The sequence below is a fragment of the Fukomys damarensis genome, unplaced genomic scaffold, assembly GCF_012274545.1.
Source record: "Fukomys damarensis isolate Sample0158 unplaced genomic scaffold, DMR_v1.0_HiC HiC_scaffold_3, whole genome shotgun sequence".
Taxonomy (NCBI): Eukaryota; Metazoa; Chordata; class Mammalia; order Rodentia; family Bathyergidae; genus Fukomys; species Fukomys damarensis.
In genome coordinates, this window is record NW_022900915.1 from 39,347,298 (window position 1) to 39,369,259 (window position 21,962).

The following is a 21,962-nucleotide window of genomic DNA, read 5'->3' on the forward strand; positions in this document are numbered from 1 at the left end:
GGTACTGCCAACTTTGGAAAAAGTCATTCTAATTTACTGTGTTGAGTTGGCATTGTACAGAAATGGACAGCCATATTGGTCTAGAAATGTTAATTATTTTTATTTTTATTTTTATTTTTTTCCATGTGTACAGGGGTAACACATCATACTAAATATGTGAGGTCATATCTATGTGGGTTTGATTACAGAAACTAATAAAGTATTCTCTAAATAATGAAAAAAAGAATAAGACTATAAGAGCAAGAAGCAATTTAAATATGTTCAGGGACCATTTTCATCTCCAGAATTAAGGATTATTTTAATGTTACATCACTGCCTTTTCTCTTTTACTTTCCTTTTTAGTTTTATTTTAGGGTTCCCTATTTTTAATGTTCATACAGAGATTTCTTTAGCTGAAATACCAAATAGTTGCTTTGGTGCGAAAACTATAATAGTACACAGGATCCTAATGAGATAATTAATAATGTGAAATAGGAAGTAAAGGGCTAAAGGTGTAGAGAAAGTGGGAAGGGTGGGGGAAAGGTAATAAGGGAGAGGAGAGGAAAAAAATATGAGAAACTGAAAAAATGGAAATAAAGTGTTTGTAAATGGGGAGAGGAGGAGGGGGTGAAGGGAGGGCAGGGACAAGGGGAAAAAATGAGAATCAAGACCTATTATGTAAAGGTACAGGATCCCAATGATGAATGTAACTGTACTGTATACCTAGAATGTACCAATAAACTCAATAAAAAGAAAAAAAAAAAGAATAGGCTTCTAACAGTCCATGGAGAGAATAGCAAGGAAGAACTCTTACAAGTGTGAGCACAGAAGAAGGCTGAAAACTCAAACGTTTTCCCAATAGGCCCTTCAGCTCCAGAAAGGCAGAAATTCTTGAGTGCTTTCACTGTGGAGAAACCTAACCTAACATGCTCATTCTCTCTCCCTTGCTTTCAGTTCTCTTCAATCTTTTAATAAACCCAAATATAGCTTTATAACTGCTTGTCATAATTGTGGGGTAGCAGTAAGGAGTATGACCAGGGAGACACATTGGCCCAGAAACACTCCTACCACACACATTCTGCAGCATAATTTGGGAAGTACAACTTTCCTACTGGGCCATAAAATCCATGAATATGACTTCAAAATAACAGTAAGGCCTTGCATCTATATTTTTGTAATGTTTTCTCTTGCCTGTCCTACCTCTTCTTTTGTGCTACATTAAATTTGAAAAACATTTTTAAGCTGATCTTTTATCATCACACAGGGATGGTTAGAAAAAAAAAAACAACTAGAAAGGAATCATGCAGAATGTTGAATTTTTGTTCCTAGAACTCACCAGTCCTCTGTGGACAAACATAGGTCATTATGAAATCATTCACAGGGGCTGGATTCGTAACTCAGCGATAGAGCACGCGCCCAGTACAGGGTTCAATCCCCAGTGCCCAATAAATAAGTAATCACTGTTAGAAGCTTTGACATATTGACAATAAAAGTAGATTGTCAAAGAAACTGAGGTTTCAAGTCGTTTCAAGATAAAGGTGAAAATCCTTCCATTTGGGTAATTCTGTTAAGAAGCAAAAGGTTGGATCCTAAAGCAGTGCATGGACCATGCCACATAATTAGTAAGCAGCCAAGTGAGAGGCTGCTCTGGGCTATCCGACCCCGGCACTCCTGCTGCTCCCCACCTGTGCTACAGCACTTTCTAAGTGTGTAACATCAGGCTGCACACCTCATGGATCCTAATGAAACCATCAGTTTCCTGGATCCTGCAGGGTGACAGGAAGCCACGTTGGAACCCTGGGGGCTTCTTTTGTAAACATGGAATGGAGTTCTACTCATCAGTTACCAAGCATGGAAGGACACTGTCACTTTCTGTTCCTCCTTCGGGATTAAGAAGGGCCATGAGGGCATCAAGTCTGAAGTGCAGCGAGAGCCTCCTGCCTACAGCTGAGCGGCTGTGAAGTTCAGGTAGTTAAAAGGTGACTGGCAGGAGGATCCACTGTGTGCTCTGCATTGACACACAGATCAGAATGTTGGGTAACAGCACAACTCTGAGTGCAGGATATAGGTTTCTTGTCATATATCATGTTTAATAGATGTATTTAATATTCACTATTGAATATTAAAACTATATTCCCTTGAAGCAATAGAGGCGTCAAGAAAGAAAGAAAAATGACATGTTATTTTTTCTGACGGGGTGAATATCAAAAATGGCTCAGAATAAATACCATCTTAATCATGACAGGCGTGCCTGGGGAAAGCACACGGTAGCTGCCAAAGGCACCAGAGCACACGGTGAGGAGTCCAGTGAGCCTAGCTCTGTTTGTAGCTATGACACTAATACAGAGCCAAGGACAACCTTATGCCACTCATCTTAGTTTCCTTATCCATCGGAGGCTGCTATTTATATGGCCTGCGCTTGCCTGCTGGCTTGTAGTGAAGAGTAAATAAAATTGTGGATACACAGCAAGCCAATACCAAGATACAAGTGGATCTGATAATTTAATGGAATAGTTATCAATCAGAGGCGGTTGATTCCACTAATTAAGCACAAAATTATTTTCATGAACTGCAGATAAGCTGAGTCATCTATGCAAAGTGAAAAAGAACACATGTGCCGACTTCAAATATTTAAACAGAGAGGAAAACTGCGACACTACCTATTGAGTACTGATTCGATTCTCAATGCCATGAAATGTCTTTGTTTTCGTGGATAACTATAATATCAAACTCTTGGGTAAGCACTGGCCGTTTAAAAGAAATACATTCAATTAACATTCAACTCTAAGTGGTGCAATGTTTTGAAAGAGAAAATAGAAGAAGCAAATGAAATTGATTTTTAAGCCTAAACTGTGAAAAGCTGGAATACAAGCAATAGCATGATGCCTGGAGGGTACACTCAGTGACCCAGGTTGTTTGGGTGACTACACCAAAAGAGCACTGAGTGAGGGGTTTATAAGCAGTAGAAACATGGTCCTCCCACTTCTGGAAGCCGGGGAGCCCCAGGTGAAAGTGCTGGTACGTGGAGGGTCTGGTTAGGCTCACTGCCTCATGGACACCATCTTCTACCTGGTCCTCGCAGAGTGAGAGATGGGTCATGGCATTTTCACAAGGGCAGCAACCCTGCATGTGGATCTCGCAGTGCTCTCATGACCTGTTTACCCATAAGAAGGCCCCACTTCCTTACACGACTGCCTTGGGTGTTAGCTGTCCATCTACAAATTCTGAGGAGACACAACATGCAGACTGCAGCGCATAGGTCTGCACAGTTCCAGTTCGCTAGAATTCTTGTACTTGGATGTGTCGTGCTCTGAATTTTTAAGGCCTCCTCTCATGCCAGTTTGTGGCCACGTCACCCACGCACAATTCTCTAAACTCAGATCACGAATGGCAAGGCCTTCGTTTCACTTCTATTTCCCCCCCTCCATAAAGTTTCCAACCCTCTTTCCAGGGTGCAATTTCAACCAAATGTCTAAAGATCCCTGGAACTTCTGTTGATGACAGCATCCCAAGATTCCACTGGCTGGACCCTGTTCCAAGACAGCAGTATGAAGAGTAGATATTTCCTAAAGGCCAGCATATGATTTCCTTTTTCAGGATCTCACAAGATTGAATTCCCAGAATGGTATCAAGCAGCAGATGTTCATTGAGTCTATTATCAATATAAGACAAATTTAGAATTCTCGGCCGCAAAGAATTTACTGCTGCACCTTGGGCTTGTGTGTGTCCACTGCCTGTTCTGACCACAGCACCACCTTTGATCTGCACCAGGAGGTGTGTTTTAACCCGCACACCTTTAGCTGCTGACCCTGAGGGTGACCACCTACCCCCTCTCCAGGTTTTATGCTGTGTATCCAGCAGCCTTCAAGGTATGGTGAGACTTACCCACTCTTAAGAGTTTGAGATTGATAGCTATTCTATTATCTGTGCAGTAACGCATTGTTTTTCTGAGATAGATCTCTTCATATGCATTGGATCCTTTTTGCTGTTTTCACACTCCTTTGCTACCTAAACTTGTTACCTGTTCTCTTCCCTGATGATAGTGTGTAGAAAGTGAGAGATAGTTTATAGTTGAAGAGATCACATTCTAGGGTTGTAGTGATTATGTCCTTCAAAATGCATGTTATTCTATGTTTATGCTATAAAACTCCAAGTGGTGCATTTAGCATGAGTACAAAATGAATTATTCACATTTTTCTTCACAGCCTTCATCATGAAGGAAGCACAGTGACAGCTTTTAAGAATCTGTAGAAGCCAGCAATCATGGGAGGCATGATGGAGGATGCAAAGTCCTGAGCAAGTATATAACTAGAATTAAACACACAGGGTCAGGAAACTGCAGAAACAAGATCTACATTTTCAGGATAGGCAGATTCCAACAAGATATGGTCTTGTAAGTCATAAAAATGTTAATGCCTTTTTCTTGCAGTGAGAGATAGGAATTAGCTGGTGTTTTAGTCACTTCTTCATTGCTGAGGCACAACACCTGACACCCACTCCTTAACGGAGGAGAGCTTTATTTTAGTCTGCTTTTAGTCCATAGTCGGCCAGCTGCAAAGCAGAAACGCATGATGGGAAGGCTTGGGTGGAGGACAGCCACTCATTCTATGGTCATCCAGAAGCAGAGAGCAAAGGGAGGAACCAGGAAGGAAGATAAACCTGTCCAGGCCACACCTCCAGTGACCCCCATCTTCTGGCAAGACCCCCACCTCCTAATAGCAAGCCAGCTATATGCCCCCCATAAACCAGTCACCTTCCAAAAGCCCTACCCATCGCCACATGAGGCTGTTGAGGGGCATCTTGATATAAACTACAAGAACCAGGGATTATGCACTTGTTAATAAAGAATAGGAAGGGATGGTTCCTGGACTGAACAGAAGGCGATGAGCCTAGATACTTTTGGGAAAAGTCCTATGCCACGGAGCTGAGTAATCCTGCACACTCCTGCTCATGTGCCAGATTGCAGGACTCATTCATTCCGTGATTCCAAATAGTTTTGGTGTCTGGCCCCTGGGCCCTTGGACCCTCCTGCTAAGTGCAGGGTTTTCTTGGCCTATCTCATCAGTCTCTGATGGATCGAGCAAATATGCTCATGTTCCCTGCTTTGCTGTGCAAGGAATAATTAAGTCCTTTGTCTCTGCCTGAGGAGTCCCCTATCTTCTACTAGAATTCTTAAAGTAATATTCTTTGAGCAAAATAACCTCTTAGATCACAAGCAGACTCTCAGAGACTTCACAGTTCTTGGCAGATTCCTCAAAGAGTTTTCAGGGGCATTGATTAGCCAATAAACGAATATACAAAACTCTTGACTCATTATTCTTAATCTTCATTAATATAACTCACACAGGTCTGTGAATTTCATGACACATGTTAAAGTCAACTTAACCACATCAATAGTGACCCGACAAAAACCATTTACCCCAGGTTTCTACACTTCCTAGGGAGGGGGCCAGGGTGGGCTCCCACCAATTGAATGGCTATTTAGGGTATTACGTAGAAATGGATCCAAACTGGCTTTCCATGTTGTGAAACTAAGAATCCTAAATATTCTAATCATATTTTATTATAATTTACTATAATTATAATGCTCAAAATATACGTTGCACAAGTAATCAAGAAAGATAATAATTGGGCCAGGCGTGATAGCACACACCTGTAATTCCAGCCCTTGGGAGGCTGAGGCAGGAGGATCGCTGTGAGTTCGAGACCGGCCTGGGCAACAGAGTGAGTTCCAGGTCAGTCTCCATTACATAGTGAGACCCTGTCTCAAAACCAAAACAAAACAAAACAAAACAAAAACAAACAAAAAAGAAAGATAATAATTAAAAAGGATAACTTTGTACTTAATGTATGTCAGGCATTGATGAAATGTTTGATGTGTCTTCTCATCTTATTCTAAAATCCTATTGTCATCAGTACATTTCAGCTAATTAGCAACATATCTAAACCTTCATCCCTAGTTAGTATTTTAAACATTTAACGTTAAAGGTTTGGAATAATTAGCAACATATCTAACGCTTCATCCCTAGTTAGTATTTTAAACATTCAACGTAAAGGTTTGGATGAAGGTAAGCTTAGAATAAGGAAGGTGCTAAGGGAGGAGAGAATTTGTAGATATTTCCCCCAAAAAAGTGAATTAGCTCATAAGTCAGAGAAGAAGGCCAAGAATGGTGAAAAACAAGGTTCTCAAAGACCTCTGGAAATGAAACTAGAGAGGTGAACACCCTTCTCAGGACCGTATTTCCTTGTCTTTCTTTTAGTTTCTGGCTTTTATTCCTCTATCTGCATAGAAGTCTCAGCCCAGGCTCAATCACTGCATTTGCAAATCTTGGATTAATATTCCTATATCTCCCCACTGGAGATGAAAGGGCTAATATCTCTAGTTTAAGTTTAAATCTTTAGGAGGAGTCTGATTGGCATGATGTGTCAAGTGCCCACTCCTTGGACTAATCACTGTTCCACAGTGTACTATGATTAGTAACTGCTTATCAGATGCAGGACATTGGTCCCAGAAGAAGGGGAAGGTACCAGGTGAACCAAGCAGTGAACTTTCACTACAGTAGGTTAAACAATTGTGGGTCCCTCTTTAAAAGTGGGAAATACCCCTATTGCTTTATTTTTTGCCAAGACAGAAAGTGAACTGTTATCCAAGTATGCAACTTGAATGCCATCCAGAGAGACAACCCACATAGCTAAGAGCTTCCTACTCTTTATGAGCCTGGCACTGAGGATTTTTTAAAATGCTGTGTATCACCAAGAAATATATTCTAAACACATTGTAGTTATCGAGGATCATCAACCCTAAGATATTCCACTTGCCAAGAAGGGAATCCCTGATACAGCCAATAAAAGCAGCAGAGTTGATCATTTGTCTTTAATAAAGAATTACATTAAGCCTATTCAATGTCACAGAAACATTCATTAATTGATTCAGCAGCATGTCTGAATTTACATTAGAAAAGCAAAATCACTTGTTTGGTATTGCACATAAATATCATCCATATTCTAATCATGAATTTTATTGTAAAAAGTGTTCATTTAAATGTGAGCTCTTTGCAATGATTAACACTTTTGAAAACATGTATTTTCATGAACTTGAAAACTCTGGCAAACTCTCTCACCACAGGGCATTCTAGAAGACCACTTTGGAGGACTATGTGTACATATAATGGAACAGTATTTTCTTTAGTACTGTACTTACTGCTAATCCTGGCATCTGTTTACCAGAGCAACATCAAGATGTGTTTGTCAACAAATAGGTTTACATGCCAAACAACTCACTTTGATTTAAGAAAGTTTATGTGCTACAGTGAAAAGTCAGCTTGGAGGGAAGATTAGAGGTACATTTCAGTGTTTGACATATGCCTACACTCAATTAACTCCTCTTCCCTTGGGAATTTAAAAAAAAAAAAACCCTACTGGGAGCTGGGCACAGTGGCACATTCCTGTGAATTCCAGCACTCTGGGAGGCTGAGGCAGGAGGATCACACATTTAAGCCATGCCTGAGCAACTCAGGGAGACCCTGTCTTAAAACAAAACAAAACACAACTCTGGGGGTTTAGTTCAGTGTGAAAGGCCTAGGTTCAATCCCCGGTACTGAAAAACCAAAAGAAAAGAAAAAGAAAAACACTAGTGAAATAGATATTGATGGTCTGAAAATATAGACCAAGACATTCAATAGCTGCTAACAGAATCATGTCATCTGTAAGACATAAGAAAAAAGGAGCTATTCTAAAGCTGGAAGGTTCCTGCCTACTCTGCATGAAATGAGGGCCACAGGACTTTCCTGGCCTCTTATTCCATAAAAATAGCTACTACTTCTATTTTACTACTACATGGGCATAAAGATGAATATAGCAAACTTTTGTATTAGATACAGTTTCTTTCACCTAAATATTTGTTTTTTCTGATTTCTAAGCCACCAAAATATGTCCATGGACCCCTGAAAGCACTGTGGTCTCTTAGGCATTGTTCCTTTCACCCAAAAGAGGAGGACCCAACTAAAATCACACCACAAACTCCTCAAAAATATCCAGCTTTTAAAATCTAGTTCAATTAGGTCAGGGCATTTCTAGGATGAGAACCATTATAAGGGCAATTATTACAAATGACTACACAGGGAGTACAAGGACCTCCCAATTTAAACAATATTTGGACCAGGGATTTAGCTCAGGGGTTCTGCTGCCTGCCTTGCAAGTGCAAGGTCCCGAGTTCGATCTCCAGTACCGCCTGCCAAAAAAGGTTCCATAAACAATATCTGTACCATCACCCACAGGCAAGCAGTCCATTCTCTTGCCTTGAATACAAATGCTAAAAGTTGGGAAATTTAGATTAGAAAGAAAGACAATTCAGAAGCAGCTGTTCCTGAGGAAGTTTTAAATGTTGCTTTTGAATTGAATAAGTTGGCAGAATACAATGTCTTCTTAAAACATACTGAGCAGCTTGTTGGCTGATCCCTTGCCACATTCTGTACTCTAAACCACTGAATGGTAAGCAAAACTAGCAAGTTCCTTGACAGAAATAAACATCGGTGTCCTAAATAAAAGAAAGCCATTTAAAATTATTCACTTAGTCGTTCAGTAAATATTAATTAGTGCCTACAAGCCTGGAGGCGTGAAAAAGCCTGGTGGGTTTAGAAGCCTGCGAGCAGGTTGTGCAGGTGAATTTCTGTGTGTGCTGGGAGTGGAGTTAGGCAGTGATAATACCAGAGAGGCAGTGGTCAGATGGTGTAAGAGACTGTTTATTATCAAGGAGAGTGATTTTATCCTAAGGTTGCAGAGCCAATGAATGATTTTACTAGAGGAGTGGCGTACTCAGATTTATAAACGAAAAGGACATCTACTGTGGTAGTAGAGAGCGTTGGTCTCCAATCTTGCTTTCAGGGTAGAATCATCTGTGAAATCTTCGGACATGTCAGTGTCCAGACTCCACCTGGAAAGGTTCTTGTATAATTAGGAATCTATGTATAATTCGGTTCATGTAGGACCCTGGCAGAAGGGCTTTAAAAAAACTGCCCCTTGTACAGCCAGGATTGAAGAATCACTGTTAGAGAAGAAGGACTGGAACTAAATTAGTAGAACTAGAGAAAGCTGCACGCAGGAACTAAACTAATGGTACTAGAGAAAACCGTATGCGAGTACAAGAAATTTGGTGGGTTGGATTTGCCATGAGTTATTTCAAGATAATGAGTTTAAATAAATTGGTGTCTCCAGGAACCATCCACAGGGCTCCCCCATGTGGATAAACTGTGTTCTACCAAGAGGCCAACCACTCTTTCAGATCCTGATGGCTTTAATGGTAAAAATAAATAAGTAACCCAAAAGTAATGTGTTGACTAGAAAAATAATGTGTCAATACTCCCAAGTACTTAGAGTCAAATACTTTCTTAAAATCCAATACAGTATTTTACATGTACATTTTCTGTACAACTTTTTTTCTTGGATGCAACATTTATGAGAAAGGTATTTATTGGCATTTATCAGGTCTAAAATGTATCAAATAGTAAAATGGTCACCTAGAATTTTTGGTAGAGATATTGTGTAGTTTCGCTTTGAGGGCTTTTGAAATGCTAATTACTTATAACTCCTTTTTGTATCTATTTATAGGATTCCTTAAAAGTACTCTCAAAAATCTTACTACTCTTATTTTGGGGATATAATGAAATAATTCAGATTGAGATTTAAATTGAAGAGAAGAGCAAAATAAATTGACTAATTTTTATGACAGTAGAAGTTTCTCATCTTGTTTAACTACTTACATAATTCTCTTTAAAAGCTGGAACGTATGATTCTTAATGGCAAAATAAAACACTTTCATAGTCTGTAAACTTTCATACATGATTGGCTATTGCAATTTATCAATATCTCTTCAAGCAAATTCCGAAAATTAGATTATTAAACTAGGAAATGAACATTGCATTTCTAATTCTCCAGCCTCCACATAATGTGCACAATAAGCAGTTTTTCAGTTCATAATTAAGGTGTACTTTATGTGTAAAGTACTTAAGGTGTACTTTATGTCTCAAGAATGAGACAAGTTTAAATCTCAGTTCCATAGTCTAATTTCATACAGGAATCCAAAGACTTTGACTTTACTTCAACACTGTTTTTGTTCAAGAACAAACATAGAGGGTGGAGGGGGTGAAGGGAGGGCAGGGGTATGGGGAAAAAAATGAGAACCAAGATCCGTCATGTAAAGGTACAAAATCCCAGTGATGAATGTAACTGTACAGTATACTTAAAAAGTACCAATAAACTCAATAAGATAAAAAAGAACAAACATAACACTTAGCATTGAGATTGTATTACAACTATTGAAGAGAAAAACAATAAATGAGTTCTAAAAAAATATGTCACCGGATAAGAATGTCATGTCACTTACTGTGGTGGTGTTGTCTTATTGATAAAAAGTGTCTTTTCTAGATGTGGGATAGTAATTAACTTAATAAACATTTACATAATATTTGCGATATGTAAGGTATTATATGACTATAGCAGATACCTAAGAACAGTATCCCTGCTGGGAGGGAGTCAGAATCCTAAGGAAGTGTTAAGACAGTGCGGTACTTTTTCAAAATATCAGAGAAGGGCTGGAGACATAGCCAGTGATGAAGCATTCCGTCAGCCAAGGCAAGGCCTTTGAGTTTGATGACTCACACTTGCGCACACACACGCACACACAACAACATCGAATAGGTAGATGAGCAACACAAGGAAACTGCAACAAGGAAGAGTTCTCAGCAAACTGAAGCCCGTGGAGTGCGTGGAAGGAAGGGAGATGGGAGTCACGTGGAAAGACTGACAGGCTGGAACTGGAGATACAGCAGTCAGAGGCGCAGCAAGAGTTAACGATGAAAAGTAGAGCGTGGGTTTCATTCTACAGTGCTGCTCTCCCCCAGGTGCATGACAAAAATGGAGATGTTTGGCCCTCACAGTCTGATCCAAACCAACATTTTTAACAAGGAACCTAGATGATTTGTATGCATACTAAAACGGACAACGATAGCAAGGCATTTTATATAGGAGGTCAGTTAGTACAGATTTTAGGTTCTGCAGGCCACGTGGTGATCCATCTCAAATCCTCAGCTCTGATTCTGTACCACAAATTCTGTAGTGGAGATCAAGGCGGAGTGGCTGCATTCCGAGGGAATTACTGGTTACTGTGAAAGGTCCATGCCACAGGTCTACCTGACTAGGTGGGGTGCCCTGATCCCTGTTCTGGGTGTGTCTGTATGGGTGTTTCATGAACGAGTGAGGAAAGCAGGTTGCTCCCTCTGGTACAAGTGAGCTACAGACAAGCGGGTGAAAGTCAGAAAGGAGAAATAAAAAAGGCTGGGTAAGGGAGAATCCATTCCCTGTCTGTGACTGTATCCCTCTCCTTTACTCACTCAGGAACTTGTACCCTTGGTTCTCCTCATTCTCAGGCCTTTAGAGGACTAGAAGTACATCCCCAGGCTACTGGACTCCAGCTTGTGGAAAATACTTCAGATTGTAGTGTTTCTCAAGACTCCGTAATTCCTTATACTAAATATGTGCACAAGAGCACTGATAGTCCAGGACACAAACCAGTTATAAAGAGGCAGAAATATCTGCATTGGATACCTCTATTCAACAACTTGTAAGAAGCAAGGAGCTGGGTGGCTCTGAGCATGATACCGTTGAACTTCCTTGGGAAACCTAGCCCATCTAACAAGGTGGGCTGGGACAAAATTATAAAAGAAAAGGATGGGTGTAGAGATTTAATTTCTCAACTCAGCTACTACAGAAATGATCTGACACGATCTGAAAATTCCTACGTATGCCCTGATATACTCTGGTCTCCTTTTGCTTCAGGGCTGAGATCGTTAAAAATCAAATGCAGAATCTCATCCTGTGACTGACTGAATCACCATTCAAGTTGAACTCACAGCCACGATACAGATTGTTAAGGTGAGGACACTGTCTGGGAAAGAATAAGATTCTATATGTAGGATATGTGTGGAAGATCTGGGTGAAGCTGGGAACACTGATTCCCTAAATTCTGATCAGTCTTTGCCAGTGGATAAGGCTTACCTAAATCCAGAACAGCCCTCACCTGTGTGGCATCAGTCTCTCCACTCTAGAATGAGAAGATTAAACCTTGAGGGCCTCAAATCTGTAATGTTTCCCTTGCAGCAGCTGCTTTACAAAACAATCCTGATTCTTTTTCAGGACACACCACTTTCCTCTTTGTTTCTAGACCTAAAGGTGAGATACAAATTGTGACCTATTTTATAGTTTAGAAAGGCTACTTGGGTTTTCTAATTTATACAGGCAGAAGTCTATGTGTTGGAATGGATACTGAGAATGTGGGTCAATAGTAGAAGGAATATAAAATTGGAATAAGGCCCAATTTCTTGATGTGGATTCACAAAGCAGAAGTTCTGCATTTAGTGTCACAGCTCAGAGAGACAGAAAGGGCTCTAACAGTTTGGTTGGTTTCCTGAACATGTTTCAAAAGAAGGCCCACAGTGAGTGAACTGAAAGTGCTGGATTTGCCTTAGTTTCATAAAGGAAAAAGGACTCAAAGGCTCAAGGAGATTGAAATGTTACAGTGGTTTTGTCATTCAAGACCTACTCACCCAAAATGGAAGAGTCCAGAGGGACAGCTTTCCTCAACACTGTGAGAAATATATTTGTGAGGGAATCCTAGTATCCTTGCAGAACTTTACAATGGCTTATCTCTGTAAGTTAGGGACTCAGAGGCTCTTACTCTAGATATGGATTTACCTTCTCCACGTGGAGGATTTTGGCCAAAAAATGACCCATGAACTCACAGAATGCCTTGTCCATTGGTACATTATTCCACGTAGGATTACTGCTGATCAAGTAACTCATTTCACAGTAACAGAAGTAGGGCAATGGTTTCCATACTTGTGTGATGTATAGGTCCATATTCCCCAGTATACCAAAGCAGCGGGTTGGGTAGAATAGTGAAATGGGATAACAAGGACTCAGTTATAGCGTGAGCTAGGTACCAATACTTTGCAAGGCTAGGGCAAAGTTCTTCAGAAAGTTGCACGGGCTCCATACTGGCATCTAATACATGGATCTGTTTCTTCTAGAGCAAAGATTCATAGATCTAGGGACTAAAGGGCGAATACTGGAATGGCGTCATGCACTATTACTCCTACTAGCATACTAGCAAAATTTGTGCCTCCTGTCCCCATGACCTTATGTTCTGTTAGCCCAGTGGTCTTAGTTCCCAAGACAGAAATATTGCTATTAGGATACACAGGATTGATTCTTTTAAACTAGGCATTAGGCCTACTGCCCAGCTACTTTGGACTCCTTAGATGTCTGAACCAACAGACAATGAAAGGGGTTATGATGCTGCATCAGTTAGAGAATGCTAGGAGAGCAGATTTAATATAAAATGCATATATACATACATATATACATGGTTATATAGAGGGTTTGCTAAGCAGACTTACATTGGCTGTATGCAGAATCAAGGGTAGAAGAAGGCAAAATGACCATCTGTGTGGTAAAGAGCTGGATGATCCAGGTGGTGGTCAAAGACCTGGAGCTCACTGAAGAGTCTGAGGCAAGTCCATGTTGGAAAGCTGAAAGGCCTGTGTGAAAAGGCTGAAAAGCCTGTGCTGGAAGCTTGAAGAAGCTACCAATAATGTCCAAAAGCAAAGGAGAAGACAGGAGCTCCTTTGAAGAAGCAAAGGGAAGACTCCCTCCACCCATGTCCTGGGTGGGTCTTCCCTCCTCAGTTTGTTGCCTACATGCCAGGCATCCATAGACACACCCAGAACTCTGCTCCTCTAATCTATGATGCATTTCTTAATCCATTCAAATTGACATGTCATGATTAACCATCCCCATTGCTAACTCAGGTGATCACGACTAACAAAAGGAAGTTGGGCTGCTAGACCACAAGAGAAGTAAGAAAGAGCATGTTTGGAGTGCTGGAGATTCTTTAGGGCATCTTGTCATACTACATGCCCGGTAACTAAAGTCAATGGTAATTTACTACAGTCCAACATAGGTAGAACTACTGTGTTGCTCATCTTTCTGCTGCTGAGAGAAAACACCTGACAGACACAATTTAAGTGAAAACTGCTTATTTTGGCTAATGGTCTCCACAGTTTCACTCCATGGTCAACAGGCTCAAGGTAGAAACATCAGACAGAAAAGGGTGTGGGAGAAGAAACTACTTCCCCTGTGCCAGGGCAGTGAGGAAGCAGAAAACAGGAAGAGCCAAAGAGGAAGACGGCAGGAGCTGAAAACAGTCCCCAAGTTCATGCCCCAAAGACCTCCTCACACACACCAGGAGGTGTGCTTTCCTAGTCGCCCTTGTGTCTGTCCAGCCGATCACACTGACAATCAAATTTAACTATCACAAGTCTGCCTGTTGTCAACCTGAACCACAACACATTTCTTTAAGCTATACTCCATCTTCATCTCCAAATAAAGACAATTCCATTTCAGGGGTTCCTGATAGGGACTCTCATTTTACCACATATTTCCCAGACTCCCAGGTCTTCCTTTGAAGTCTGGGTGGAAGTTTCTCTGACTGCACAACTATGCCTGCAAAACCACCTCCACATGGACAATTCCAAGGTCTGTCACCAGCTTGAGCAGTAGCCAGGTCCACTGTACCACACCTGCAGTGGCCACTAAGCAGCTAGGTGGCTGAACTCGGGGAATCTCTTGCCTAGAACTCCTGAGTACACAGGGCCCTCCATGGTCAACTGGCTCCAAGGAAGAAACATGACGGTAGAAGAGAGCTGCTCGCCTCATTGCAGCAAGAAAGGAGACAGCAGAGAGAAGGAGCCAGAGAGAAAGGGACTAGGGACCAGATATGGTCCCAAAGGTTGTGTCGCCATGACCCACCCAGACATGCTCAGAAGTGTGCTTTATTAATCTACTAAGTCTCTCCAGCTAATCAAATTGATAATCAAGATTAACTATCACAATTACTAGACCTATCTAGAATGAAAATGTGGGTAACTCCTCCAGAGTAATAGCTCACTGAGGTACTTGCCAAAACACCTCATGGATCATGGGAGAAGGTAGTTATAAATTTCAGGTGCTATCAAGTGATAAGTTGCAGAAATGAAGTTTTGGGGGACATTTCAAATCCAAACTATAAGACCATGGAATTTGAGAGAAATGTTAAGAATCCATGTTGCTTGGACTCCATTTCGGATCTATAGAACTGGAATCTTTGATTTTTGTAAACAAATGCAATGGGTTTGCTTCTTGATTAGTGTAAAGCCAATGATCACAATAGTAAGAGAAAAGAGTGAAAAAAGGTTTATTACTTTCAGCAAGTGGGAAACACTAGAGATAATGCTCAGGTCACTGCCTCCGTGAATAAAGGCAGCAAAGGCCTTTTCCTGGGGATGCACATATTTACTCATAAGGCAAGATTTATCATTATACATAGAAGTGGGCACATGCCTGAGAACACCTAGTCCGAGGCCAGACACTACATATTCAAAAGAATGGTAATGGGAATATTTCGGGATGGGGAACTTAATATTAAAATGAGCAAAGTTCACTCTAGTCATCTTTAAAAAGTGAGTCAGAGTGACTGATTTTGGCTGATTCATTGTACGCTTCTCTGGAACGGTTTAGCTGAAACAAAAATCACTTTTGAAGGAGAATTCATAGTTATTTTAAGGGGCAGAACCCTCTACCCCGAGAGGTAACTACCCCTCAGCTAACCACTGGCGACTTAGCAAGCTGGATGACTATTCACATTGCATTTGTTTCATATTTGAAAGTCATGATATCAGAGTTGCTGTTTCTCTTTCAGTCTGCCAAATCCTCCCAATCAATAGGACTTGGCCAATTCCTATATATTTCACATTTTCAAAAACTTCCAAACCTAATCTTAATTATTAGCAAAATGTAAATGTGTTATAATCAATAATTCCCAGGCCCTGTTTCAGAATTTACACACAAAGACAGCAGGTATCTATATTATATCTCATGTAGCTTATGTGATATTTCATATATGTATACCAGCTCTCTGTGTCTTGCAGCATGGTGAGAAATTCACCTGATAAACCTGGATCTGATCTGAAACTGATCTGCTCACTCTATTTTATGTCAGTGAGGGCTTTATAAAGTCTTTTTTCTCAAAACAATCACACGTAATTTCCATATTTACAAAGTAATGCAATTTTGACCAATGTATTTTCTCATAAATTTACTCATACATACAACTTACTCAACTTGACATGCAGAACTCTCTGATAATCTCTCCTACTAATTCATTTCGCAAATGATTCACATTATTCTTCCACCAAACTATGCGTTTTCCTGGCCATTAGACAGACCTTGTATTTTGTGACCCTTTGTCACTGCCCTAGCAGAAGCTATCCACCTAGCGTGCCCCTCCCTCAATGTCAGTACAAATTTACAAAAGTGTTTTATTCTCTTAAGGAGGCAGGAGATTAGGACTGGCAAACGGGTGGGCAAGTGGGTCCGGCCTGTCAGTCGCAGAGTTTCAAGACATGCGCAGAGCAGTTCTCGTCAGCCCCGACCAAGGTGAGTGTCACCGAGAAGACTATTTGTACACAGCAGACACGCTGGTCACTTTTGTGCGTTCACCACTGTCATCACTACCTCTTAACAGTTAGTTTCTGGCTTTGATTGTAGTGGTGATTTTTTAGGATTTTTTTCCAAATTAGATTTAACAGAAACAAAGCTTTTGTAAAAGGGAGGGCTAGAGGGGTGGAAGGGGAATGGGGAAAAACAAGCACCAAGACACAGCATGCCCAGGTACCAATTCCCAACGATGAATGTGATCATAATGTATACATAATATGCACTGATAAACTCACTGAATAAAAAAAGTTTATAATCCATAATAAATCCATTAGGCATGAAGAATTGGTATATATTACATCTTGATCCTTTTTTAGGGGGACTGGGGATGGAACTCAGGACCTAGTGCTTGCAAGGCAGGCACTTCGCCTCTGAGCTGAGTCCCTGGCTCTCACATCTTGATCCTTTTTACTTCCTCTTCTGTTCCTCTCCATTTTCCCCCACCTTCATCGCCCCCTCCTAATAAGTATATGCTGAGTCAAACACAGATTTAGACAGTTTACTATTGTTAAGCCTTTATACCTTAATTTTAAATTAAATTTAAACTTAGACTTTAAATACTCCAGAAAAACAAAAGAAAATGCACTTAAATTTTAGATCAAAGCACTTTCTAAAATGTTATTTCTCCTCTTTAGTTCTTTTCCTTTAGCAGTGTTCTGCTTTGGAAAAACTAGAAATTTGCTGCAAGGTACTCTGCTCCCTCCTCACTGTAATTTGACAACTGGAAAGAAAGCTGAGGAAAGGATCTTGAGCCAATGGTAATTGCGTGTTAGCCAAATAGAATTGTAAAGAGCTTCATGGGTCTTGCATTGTCAGAATACTTAAAATGTCAAAATCTCCTATTAGTAGCTGAAGGGGTACAGTTTCATGTCATATTTAAAAGTAAAAAAGATATTCTTTATTTTGGTAGATAAATGTGGTTTACTCTCCTACTACTTTTTTTCTTTGTGGCCCTGAAATCAGAAACCGTATGGATATATGTATGCTAATACGTTTGGAAAGTATCCACTTAAAAGCAACCAAGTCACTGAATAAAATGTTTTATTTGACTGCAAAATTATTCCAAGTTGCAAATAAATTAATGGTCACTCCTTTACCTTTCTAATTTGTTTTCTTCCTTTTCTCCTAAAATGAGGCAGTCTGAGCTTTTTGCTTTTATTTTTTCCAGAGCATTACGATTACTAGGGTAGAGACTAAAGAAGAGGAAAATTACCCCGAAGAAAAATCTTGAGTAGGAATTTCCTCTCAAGGGAAACTCTGGAACAGCAGCGGGGTAAGAAAAGAACATTGTTCTACTGGCAGACACCTAACGCTGACATACAGAGCCTGAACTCTGACTGCAGTCTGTGGATTACAGTGTATCCTTGCAGTCAAAATAGAATTTGTCTACAAAGAATATTGTAGCATGGAGTTTAATAACTGGGCACAAGACACACACACATATGTTGTGACTTCAAAAGCTACTGAAATCTTTCCTGTTAAAAGTTGACTTCTGGGTATCATGTAATGGAGTCACCATATCTTTGCTGTCAATGTGAATTTCTCTGTTACTTTTCAAGAGTGACTTGAGGTCTGTTGGTTTTGTTTGATCTGTCTTCATCCAGTAGCAGGGAAATGTGATTTAAAGTCATGGGAGTGGAGTGGAGGGTGGGTGTGGGAGGAAACTGGTCATGTATTGATAATACTTTTTTTTTCATTGAGTTTATTGGTACATTTTAGGTATACAGTATAGTTACATTCATCATAGGGATCTTGTACCTTTACATGACAGGTCTTGGTTCTCATTTTTTCCCCTGTCCCTGCCCTCCCTTCACCTCCTCCTCCCCTCCCCATTTAAAACACTTTTTTCCATTTTCTCATAGTTTTTCTTTTCCATTATTACCTTTCCCCTACTCTTCCCACTTTCCCCACACCTTTAACCCTTTTCTTTTGATAATTATTAAAATGTGTGATCCTCTCTTCTTTGTAAGTGAAAATTTCCTTAAAATAAATGAAAACAATAGTAGAGAGTAACACTTGTTACTTTTTATTTGGAACTAGATGTAGAGGTAAACAAACATGCCACATTCTGCGTTCCCATTCTGCCTGCTGCTGCAAAAGTAGCAAAGAAACAAACTGGGGAGAAACAACTGAACAGGAAAGTGTCATGCAGCATCCTACTTGCTCTCCTTCTTTGTTTTTTGTTTTGTTTTTTAGGTTTTAACTAATTTATTTACTTTCAGTTTCTATTTTTTATAAGTTTGCGTGGAGAGCGCCTGGCTCTCCCATCACCCCATGCTGGCCAGGCTGTGGACTCGCCAGGTGGCTTCCACACTTCTCCCCCTGTGGTGCCTCTCTTCCTGCCCCCATTCAGTGTCCTCCCTGCTTCCTCAGCAGTCTCTCCTCCAGGGCCGCTGAACTGCCTGATCCTGCTTCTGCCACTTCAGCCACTGCTGCCACCTCTCTAAAGTAGCTGAGATCAGGGTGAGAAGGATACAGGCCCATTAACAATGCCCACCGTCTCTAAACCCCAGTTAACGGTGATGAACACAGCGGGCTTTCCTGAAAACTCCCTGGTTTCAGCTATGCCATTTGTTTCCCCAGAGACATGACGGCTGTCAATCAAATAGCTCTTATCGCTCCACCCCCTCACTGAATCTCGGTCACGGCAGCTGCCCTGTCCTAGAGCTCTGGGCCCTGCCCACTTGGACCAATCACAGGGCTGCAACTGATATATAAGCAGCTCCCGGGCTACTTCTTGGGTTAGTCTAAGAGAGATCTCTGCGGTGTATCTATCCATCTGTGGTGCAGTACAGACCCTCCTAAAATAAAGACTGGCTTTGGTGGTCCTGTAAACCTGCTTGTGATTTAGTTCTCAGTGTAGACCCAGAAGGTCCTGTAAATCTACTCAGCTTATCCTCACTAGTGTGGACAGAGGGGTTGTCTCAAAAGAAAAAGCAATGAACACGAGGGGCTGTTAGCCCTGAAGAGATTCAGAGACCAGCGCCACTGAAGACCACCAGGAGAGACCAGCACGGCAGTGTTTGTCACAAGCTGGCACCAAGTGGCAATGGCACATGATGGCAGAGACCAGTGTCATCTGGTGCCATCAGGGCTGCTAGCAGAGCTGCACCGTGTCAGCTCATGATTCCCATCTGAAATGAGCCAAAGAATCCGTGACTGAGGGGAACAAAATCACACACTGCGGAAGCCGTAATGTTAGGGCCTCAGCGACAGCTTTATCGTGTAGATATAACCCTATTCCTACTGTGTGGGGAAGAAAAAGTGCTCAGTGTTAATTTTTCATAGACTGTTTGTTAAAAGATAGGTAAGTGATGTCAACGTTTTCATATTCGGCTTCCTAGATAAACTATTGTATTTCAGCCATCTCACTCACACCCCTGTGGCAATCACATTCTGCCAACCCCTCCAAATGCCTATTTTTCTTTTTCTTTACACAAAGTTAAGAAGCTGTTGCATAACTTTCATAAAAACAAAAAAGAGAACTGCACAGTACACATAAATGCCATAACCCTAAGATTTTATACCCACTCATCTCTCTAACATTTTCTCAGAAAGCAAAATTAAGTCATCCTCCTTTTACATATGTGGGTTTTAAAGATCTAAATTCTCTAGGTCTTATTATCTTTATCTTATTTGTCTTTATTCACACTTAGATAAACATTTAGAACATTTTTAGAAAGTATTCTTGACCTACCCTCTCTTTCTAAATGGCTGCATGATACAGGCATGAACATCAAAACCACTAACAACTTTTGGAATCAAAGTAATGTTTTTAATCTCAAATGCCACTTTGAAAACGCTAATAATAAAAATAAAAAGACTCTTAAGCATCACAGAGAGTTTACTGCAAGATTCTCTACAAGCAACATGGGAGATTGGAGTCTCAAGAAACCCACCGAGTACCACACACCCTGGCTCTGGGAGGAGAATGAGGGAGGCCTGGCTGGTTATCAACAGAGAAGTAAAAACATCACTGACAAAGGTTACATTAGTGCACAACTGCAACTGTACACCCACTACTTTAATTTCCAACCATCTCTTTCTCCAGATGTTTAGTAGTACTCCAAGAACCCTTCTGTGGCCTCCAAAGTGCTATTTATGTATTAATTTTACAGTATTGGGGTTAAATTTGTGGAGCGCCACGCTGCATCCCCAGTCATTTTTCATTTGTTTGGATTTTTTGAGACAGGGTCTCACTATGTAGTTGAGACTGACCTGGAACTCACTATGTAGCCCGGGCTGGTCTCGAACTCACAGCCATCCTCCTGCCTCAGCCTCCCAAATGCTGGGATTACAGGCATGCGCCACCACATCCGGCTCCCCAGTCCTTTTTAATTTTTTGTTTGTTTGTTTTGTTTCGTTTTTGAGACTGGGCCTTGCTAAATGGTCCAGGCTGGACTGGAATTTTAGATCTTCCTGTCTCGGGTAATACAACCCATGGAGCTGGGTGTACAGGTAACCCAACCTTTTGGGGTTCCACAGCCCTCTTCAAAGGAGCCAGGAATGCTGCCTTGCACCAAAAGTGTTTCCTCTGCTCCACGACCTGTCTACCGATGACTGAACAGTCTGTTAATCTCAGCTGTTTCAAACGTTGGCTCAAGTGGCACCTTCTGAGAGAGGCCCTATTTAAAGATCGCCAATCACCCGCGCCTATCTCCCACTTCTGACGACCTGGTGTGATTTTGTCAGCCAACCCCAAACCTCAATTTACCACATCCCTTCGCCTTTTCCCCGCTTTTTTCAGTATTGGGGATTGAACCCAAGGCCCACACACTGGGCTAGAAGAACCCCAGCCCTTTTTATTTATTTATGTACTTATTTTGAGACAAGATCTAGCTTACTTGCCTAGGGGAGATTCAAACTTGGATCCTCCTGCCTCAGTCTCTCAGAGTGCTGGGATTGCAGCTGTTTAACTCCACCTAGCTCCCAAGTACCTTATGGACAGGACGCCTTCTGCTGTGGCTTCTCCTCTAAATCTTGCCTAGTAGGGGCGGGGCCACGGCCCAGGCTCCCAGCCCGGCGAGGGCCTGAGTGTAGGCTCCGCCCGTTGCGTCGCCAGCGGCGGGGGCGGAACCTACCCTAGGCGCCACCCCCTCCTAGCGGCCCCGGAAACGCCCCTGCGGACGGAGGGAGCGGCGTACGTAGCGTGACGTCAGTGCGCCGCGCCGGCCGGGTCTTCCGCGGGCTGACTCTTTCTCCGCGGCCGTCTTGGGCCGCGCTGCTGCTGGATCGGCTGTCTCTGGTGTTGAGGCCTTCGGGCTGGTCTCGACTTCCACTATGTACCACAACAGCAGCCAAAAGCGGCACTGGACTTTCGCCAGCGAGGAGCAGCTGGCGCGACTGCGGGCCGACGCCAATCGCAAATTCAAGTGCAAAGCGGTGGCCAACGGAAA

General features: G+C 41.6%; 1 protein-coding gene and 1 long non-coding RNA gene across 7 annotated transcripts in view; one reads left to right on the forward strand and one right to left on the reverse strand.

The window, feature by feature from the left end:
- LOC104871309 overlaps nucleotides 1–21,640 on the reverse strand; it is a 138,555-nt gene extending 116,915 nt beyond the window's left edge. For all 6 annotated transcript variants that reach the window (XR_782814.2, XR_782813.2, XR_004518656.1 and 3 more), the window contains exon 1: nucleotides 21,504–21,640. This is a non-coding gene — a long non-coding RNA (uncharacterized LOC104871309). The remainder of the gene's footprint in view (nucleotides 1–21,503) is intronic.
- A 59-nt stretch (nucleotides 21,641–21,699) lies between these two features.
- Nucleotides 21,700–21,962, forward strand: part of Ccnh (cyclin H) — a 17,791-nt gene continuing 17,528 nt past the window's right edge. The window contains exon 1 of the mRNA XM_010637159.3: nucleotides 21,700–21,959. Within this exon, the coding sequence (XP_010635461.1) occupies nucleotides 21,847–21,959 (113 nt within the window). The 5' untranslated portion in view covers nucleotides 21,700–21,846. The remainder of the gene's footprint in view (nucleotides 21,960–21,962) is intronic.